The following is a 7968-nucleotide window of genomic DNA, read 5'->3' on the forward strand; positions in this document are numbered from 1 at the left end:
TCTGGTTGCTCCTCATTACACACCACGGACCAGCAGCGTCTGGTTGCTCCTCATTACACACCACGGACCAGCAGCGTCTGGTTGCTCCTCATTACACACCACGGACCAGCAGCGTCTGGTTGCTCCTCATTACACACCACGGACCAGCAGCGTCTGGTTGCTCCTCATTACACACCACGGACCAGCAGCGTCTGGTTGCTCCTCATTACACACCACGGACCAGCAGCGTCTGGTTGCTCCTCATTACACACCACGGACCAGCAGCGTCTGGTTGCTCCTCATTACACACCACGGACCAGCAGCGTCTGGTTGCTCCTCATTACACACCACGGACCAGCAGCGTCTGGTTGCTCCTCATTACACACCACGGACCAGCAGCGTCTGGTTGCTCCTCATTACACACCACGGACCAGCAGCGTCTGGTTGCTCCTCATTACACACCACGGACCAGCAGCGTCTGTTGTTGCTCCTCATTACACACCACGGACCAGCAGCGCTGGTTGCTCCTCTACACACCACGGACCAGCAGCGTTGCTCCTCATTACACACCACGGACCAGCAGCGTCTGGTTACACACCACGGACCAGCAGCTCTCCTCATTACACACCACGGACCAGCAGCGTCTGGTTGCTCCTCATTACACACCACGGACCAGCAGCGTCTGGTTGCTCCTCATTACACACCACGGACCAGCAGCTGGTTGCTCCTCATTACACACCACGGACCAGGTTGCTCCTCATTACACACCACGGACCAGCAGCTGGTTGCTCCTCATTACACACCACGGACCAGCAGGTCTTGCTCCTCATTACACACCACGGACCAGCAGCGTCTGGTTGCTCCTCATTACACACCACGGACCAGCAGCGTCTGGTTGCTCCTCATTACACACCACGGACCAGCAGCGTCTGGTTGCTCCTCATTACACACCACGGACCAGCAGCGTCTGGTTGCTCCTCATTACACACCACGGACCAGCAGCGTCTGGTTGCTCCTCATTACACACCACGGACCAGCAGCGTCTGGTTGCTCCTCATTACACACCACGGACCAGCAGCGTCTGGTTGCTCCTCATTACACACCACGGACCAGCAGCGTCTGGTTGCTCCTCATTACACACCACGGACCAGCAGCGTCTGGTTGCTCCTCATTACTCACCACAGACCACATCAACATATGAATCACTACAAAACTTATTGTATGACCTCTTATACACTATATTAGGCCCAGCCTTTGGTTTTCCTAGATATGGCTGCTATATTGTGATCACTACATCCTGTGGATCTGGATACGGCTTTAGAGCACATTTCTGCAGCATTAGTAAAGATGTGATCAATACATGTTGATGATGTCATTCCTGTGCTGTTTGTAACGACCCTGGTAGGTTGACTGATAACTTGAACCAGGTTGCAGGCACTGGTTACAGTTTGAAGTTTTGTCTTGAGTGGGAAGCTTGATTAAAGCCAGTCAATATTGAAAATCACCCAGAAAATATACCTCTCTGTTGATATCACATACATTATCAAGCATTTCACACATATTATTTAGATAGTGACTGTTACCTGTAATCTTTACAGGAATGTGGTTCTGAATATAAACAGCAACACCTCCACCATTGGCATTCCTGTCTTTTCTGTAGATGTTATAACGAATGTGGATCCATAATAAATACACACACACCTTAGCTGTGTTTCTAGAAGGAAACCTGCACTGTGTATTCTGTAATGGAGAAAGATAGCAGGTGAACTTCTTCTTCCTTTCCTCCAGCCAAGGACCTCTGTCCTCCATCAGGGCCGCCATTAAGAGAAGTGAGTATCACTTCCTTTATTACTCTACACAACAACGGATGACTTGTCTGTATATAGGAGCTGCTAGTTTCCCCTGGGTACAGATCTGGGATCAGCTTCCCTTCAACAAAGCATAACCTTAATCGTTAGTGGGGAAAAATACAAAGCTGACCCAAGATCAGTGTGTAGGCCAGGGGAACTGTTGTTAGAGCTATAAAGAAATCTTCCCTGGTGTTAGTAGCACTTGCCGCTTTCAAGACAACTGGGAACTGGAATAATACGAGGTCAAATCGTGACGTCAGTGATCTTCAGGTCGTAAAGTCAGAGCTCTAGAAAGAGGCGCAGAGTTCCAGAGTTGAATTACACTTCAAAGCCATTTTAGCCAGTTGTACCCATTTTCTTTCCAGTTCCCAGTTGTCTTGAACACGCTGAAGTTGAAAGTCTGATATTTTCAAGTTCCCAGTTGTCTTGAACACGCTGAAGTTGAAAGTCTGATATTTCCAAGTTCCCAGTTGGTTTGAACATGGCATTATGACTAGGCCATCTTATGTTATGAGCTTTATAATGAGTGTGATGGCTAAATTGCCCCTCTTGATCAGGTGTCTGTCCCTTGTGAAAGAGGTTTTTCAGACCTCAATAGTTCTTCCTGGTTCAATACAAATCAATAAAAACCGGTGTTTCTCTGTCTCAGCGTCAACTAGATCCACTTCCCTGAGCGAGAGCAACCCCAGAGACAGGAGGTAAGTTTACGGCTGAGTTTAGTGACGCATTTCACACATCAGATCAGATCCACATCAGATCCACATCAGATCCACATCAGATCCACATCAGATCCACATCAGATCCACATCAGATCCAGATCAGATCCACATCAGATCCACATCAGATCCACATCAGATCCACATCAGATCCACATCAGATCCACATCAGATCCACATCAGATCAGATCCACATCAGATCCACATCAGATCCAGATCTAAAACACCCACATTTAGCTTTCTGGTGTTTTCATCATGATAGATTGAGCTTTGATCACATACCTCTGGCCTGTGGCATACCTCTGGCCTGTGGCATACCTCTGGCCTGTGGCATACCTCTGGCCTGTGGCATACCTCTGGCCTGTGGCATAACTCTGGCCTGTGGCATACCTCTGGCCTGTGGCATACCTCTGGCCTGTGGCATACCTCTGGCCTGTGGCATACCTCTGGCCTGTGGCATGCCTCTGGCCTGTGGCATGCCTCTGGCCTGTGGAATACCTCTGGCCTGTGGCATGCCTCTGGCCTGTGGCATATCTCTGGCCTGTGGCATACCTCTGGCCTGTGGCATACTGATGTCCTCTCCATGTTATTAAAGCCGTCCAGAGATCACCATCCTCCTCTCCTGACCACGTACTATACCTCTGTAACTAAACCCTCCTCTTCCTCCTCCTCTTCCTTCTCCCACCAGTTATCTGGGGCGTCCAACACCTGGTTCCCCGGGGCTTCTGGGGGATTCCCTCCGCCCCCTCCTCCTGCTGCTATGATCTGGGGTAGTAGTATACCTCATACTATACAGGTAACTAACTCTCCTCTTCCTCCTCTTCCTCCTCCCACCACTATGAGGTAACTAACTCTACTATACAGGTTACTAACCCTCCTTCCTCCTTCCTCCTCCCACCACTATGATCTGGGGCAGTACTATACCTTCTTACTATACAGTATGAGGTTACTAACCCTCCTCTCCTCCTCCTCCTCCTCCTCCCACCACTATGATCTGGGGCAGTACTAATAACCCTCCTCTTCCTCCTCCTCCTTCCTCCTCCCACCACTATATCTGGGGCAGTACTATACCTCTTACTATACAGGTTACTAACCCTCCTCCTCCTCCTCCTCCTCCCACCACTATGATCTGGGACAGTACTATACCTCTTACTATACAGTACTATAGCTCTTACTATACAGGTAACTAAACCCTCCTCTTCCTCCTCCTCTTCCTTCTCCCACCAGTATGATCTGGGGCAGTACTACTATACCTCTTACTATACAGGTAACTAACCCTCCTCTTCCTCCTCCTCCTTCCTCCTCCCACCACTATGATCTGGGGCAGTACTATACCTCTTACTATACAGGTTACTAACCCTCCTCTTCCTCCTCCTCCTCCTCCTCCCACCACTATGATCTGGGGCAGTACTATACCTCTTACTATACAGGTAACTAAACCCTCCTCTTCCTCCTCCTCTTCCTTCTCCCACCAGTATGATCTGGGGCAGTGCTATACCTCTTATTATACAGGTAACTAACTCTCCTCTTCCCCCTCCTCCCACCACAACAATTTAATCTTCTTATGGACACCCACGTCATCATTAATATGATGGACACCCATGTCATCATTAATATGATGGACACCCACGTCATCATTAATATGATGGACACCCACGTCATCATTAATATGATGGACACCCACGTCATCATTAATATGATGGACACCCACGTCATCATTAATATGATGGACACCCACGTCATCATTAATATGATGGACACCCACGTCATCATTAATATGATGGACACCCACGTCATCCTCTATAATATGATGGACACCCACGTCATCATATAATATGATGGACACCCACGTCATCCTCTATAATATGATCATCATTAATATGATGGACACCCACGTCATCATTAATATGATGGACACCCACGTCATCCTCTATAATATGATGGACACCCATCCTCTATAATATGATCATCATCTATAATATGATGGACACCCACGTCATCCTCTATAATATGATCATCATTAATATGATGGACACCCACGTCATCCTCTATAATATGATCATTAATATGATGGACACCCACGTCATCATTAATATGATGGACACCCACGTCATCATTAATATGATGGACACCCACGTCATCATCCTCTTTAATATGATGGACACCCACGTCATCCTCTATAATATGATGGACACCCACGTCATCATTAATATGATGGACACCCACGTCATCATTAATATGATGGACACCCACGTCATCCTCTATAATATGATGGACACCCACGACATCATTAATATGATGGACACTGTGACGACCCTCCCACTCTGTCTGCCGTATTCTGTCTTTGTTCTTGTTTCCTTATTAGGATGCCGGTGGGCGGAGTTGAGAGGGTCGTCAGCTACATGGGAAACACCTGGGCCAGGTGTCTCCCAGGATAAATAGACCTCTTCCACATTCATGGAGGAGACTCTCTCCATGCAGACACCTGTTGTAGATTCTGTTGTGGTTCTTGGTGGCCTTTTGTTTGTTTGCTTTGGCACCTTTCATCACCCTGCATTATCACATTCATGCATGCAAAACACTCACTTACACTACTGATTACTGATTACACACACCATTGTATATTATACTTAGTTACTTATTTAATAAATATAGATTTTGCTACTCCTTATCTCCACGTTGTCTCCCTTTGTTACGGGCTTTGAGCCGGTTCGTGACAAGCTAGAGCATGATCGTGAGAAGCTAGAGCATGATCGTGTGAAATATGAAAAGGAATTGGCATTTAAACAAGATATGGAGCGTGCTAAAATCAAGTTGCAACAAGAACGTATAGAGTTGGTTAGGGAAGGAAAGATCTCAGGGGAGAGTTTGTTTTGGGAAGGTGACCCAGATTTACCTAGGGGTAGTTCCGCTTTTGGTCATGCCCCAGAGACATTTGATATTGTTGGGAACTTGCGGTTATTGCCTCGGTTTAATGAAAGGGACCCCGAGACATTCTTTTCGTTGTTTGAGCGGGTTGCTGACGCTAGGAGTTGGCCTGATTCTGACCGCACTTTAATGTTGCAGTGTGTGCTGACTGGTAAAGCGCAGGAAGCATATTCAGCTCTTAGTGTACACGACAGTGCCAGTTATGATAAAGTTAAAACAGCTGTGTTACAGATTTATGAATTGGTCCCTGAGGCTTACCGTCAACGATTTAGAACTTTAAAAAGGGACGATAACCAGACTCATGTTGAGTTTGCGCGACAGTTATCTTTACAGTTTAATCGCTGGTGTTCCGCCTCTGCAGTTGTGACTTTCCAAGGGCTGTGTGATCTGATTATGTTAGAGCAATTTAAGGACACAATTCCTGATCGTATTGCCACTTATATTAATGAACAGAAAGTAAAGAATGTTGCTGAAGCTGCGGTTTTGGCGGACGAGTATGTGTTGACTCACAAAAGTGTCTTTGCAAAACCCCGTATTCGGAAAGAGTGGGGGCATTCGGATAGATTTGGGCTTCGCTCACCGAGATACTTTGGTTCTCGGGCAGAGTTCTATTCAACTAGGGTTGAACCTGACTCCCATGGTAAGGCTGACTTTGGGCAGGAGTGTCACTACTGTCAAGGTTCAGGTCATTGGAAAAACGAATGTCCACTTCTCAGGTCAAAGGGTGCTTACGCTAAATCTAAGCCTGCTGCGTTAGCTGCACCTGTTCCACATCAGTTCATTCTTGACTCATTTCCTCAGGCCCAGGAGAATGTGAAAGTCCATATTGATCCAGACTATTTACCTTTCATTACAGAAGGTTTTGTGTCTATGTTAGGAAGTAAAGACCTAGTGCCAGTGAAGATCCTGAGAGACACAGGTGCCTCTGAATCATTTGTGTTGGAGTCTGTGTTACCCTTTTCTGCTGAGACTGATTCGGGAATAGTGTTCTAATTAGGGAATAGGTTTGAACACTCTGTCAGTTCCATTGCATAAACTGATGTTGGATTGTGGGCTGGTGAAGGGTGAAGTTGTTGTGGGGGTGCGTCCTTCGTTGCCTATTGAGGGTATCGACGTTATCCTTGGGAATAACTTGGCAGGTGAGCGTGTATGGCCAGTCGTGTTTCCATCTCTAGTGGTTTCCACTAAGCCGTCATTTGTTGGGATTCCTGATGAGAGTGTACAGAGTTTCCCAGAGGTGTTCTCTGCGTGTGCAGTGACACGTTCTATGAGCCGTGGCGAACTAGTCACTGCGCCGACTAATGATAATAATACAAAGTATGTCACCGTCTTCCCTGTTATCCCGTTATCTGTAACCCGCTCAGATCTAATCAATGCTCAACGGGATGACCCCACGTTGGAAGAGTTGCGTGATCAAATTGTGCCTATAGAACAGTTGGGAGATGTCGCCCATGGCTATTTTCTCCAAGAGGATGTCCTGATGAGAAAGTGGGTGTCTCATGATAGTGTTTTTCTGGGGGAGGCAATTAGTCAAGTTGTTGTACCAGTTAAGCTTCGTGAGTTGGTGTTGGAAACTTCTCACAGCGACGTTGCTGGACATATGGGGGTGAGGAAAACCTACAATCGCATATTAAGACATTTCTTTTGGCCTAGATTAAAGAGGGATGTTTCTGATTTTATCAAAACTTGTCACACATGTCAATTAACTGGTAAGCCTAATCAAGTTATTAAACCAGTACCATTGTTTCCTATTCCTGTACTCAGCCAACCTTTTGAGTATCTGATTATTGACTGTGTGGGTCCTCTGCCTCGTTCTAAAAAGGGTAGCAGTTACCTGTTCACTGTGATGTGTCAGACCACTAGGTTTCCTGCTGCCTATCCTCTCCGATCTATCACGACTAAATCGGTGTTAAAAGCTTTGACTCAGTTTCTCTCATTGTTTGGAATCCCTAAGGTCATTCAGAGTGATCAAGGATCTAATTTTACCTCTAATCTGTTTGGTCAGGTTCTTCAACAGCTCCATATTAAACACAATGTGTCTAGCGCCTATCACGCGCAAAGTCAAGGAGCACTGGAACGTTTCCATCAAACACTTAAGTCTTTGTTGAGAGCTTATTGTACTGAGATGGATAAGGATTGGGAGGAGGGGTTGCCTTGGTTACTGTTAGCCGCTAGGGAAGTTTCACAGGAGAGCACAGGTTTCAGTCCAAATGACCTTGTGTTTGGACATAGGGTGCGTGGACTTTTATCTGTTCTCCAGGATGACTGAAGTCTCCCGAGCCTCCTCAGTCCCTGTGTTCGTATGTGTGTGATTTCCGGCGACGGCTGTATGCCGCTGGTGAAATGGCTAAAGAGAAGTTATCATCTTCACAGGAGAGGATGAAGGGCATATTTGATCGCCGAACTGAGCCTCGTCACTTTAGTCCAGGTGACCAGGTTCTTGCTCTGCTGCCAATTGTTGGTTCTCCTTTTCAAGCCAAATTTCAAGGTCCATA

The 7968-nt window shown here is 46.7% G+C and overlaps 1 protein-coding gene across 1 annotated transcript in view; it reads left to right on the forward strand.

Moving 5' to 3' along the window:
• The first annotated feature begins 3241 nt into the window (after positions 1-3241).
• Positions 3242-7968, forward strand: part of LOC124014570 (SH3 domain-containing protein 19-like) — a 31482-nt gene continuing 26755 nt past the window's right edge. Inside the window, exon 1 of the mRNA XM_046329728.1 lies at positions 3242-3341. Within this exon, the coding sequence (XP_046185684.1) occupies positions 3306-3341 (36 nt within the window). The 5' untranslated portion in view covers positions 3242-3305. The remainder of the gene's footprint in view (positions 3342-7968) is intronic.

The sequence above is a fragment of the Oncorhynchus gorbuscha genome, linkage group LG25, assembly GCF_021184085.1.
Source record: "Oncorhynchus gorbuscha isolate QuinsamMale2020 ecotype Even-year linkage group LG25, OgorEven_v1.0, whole genome shotgun sequence".
Classification (NCBI taxonomy): Eukaryota; Metazoa; Chordata; class Actinopteri; order Salmoniformes; family Salmonidae; genus Oncorhynchus; species Oncorhynchus gorbuscha.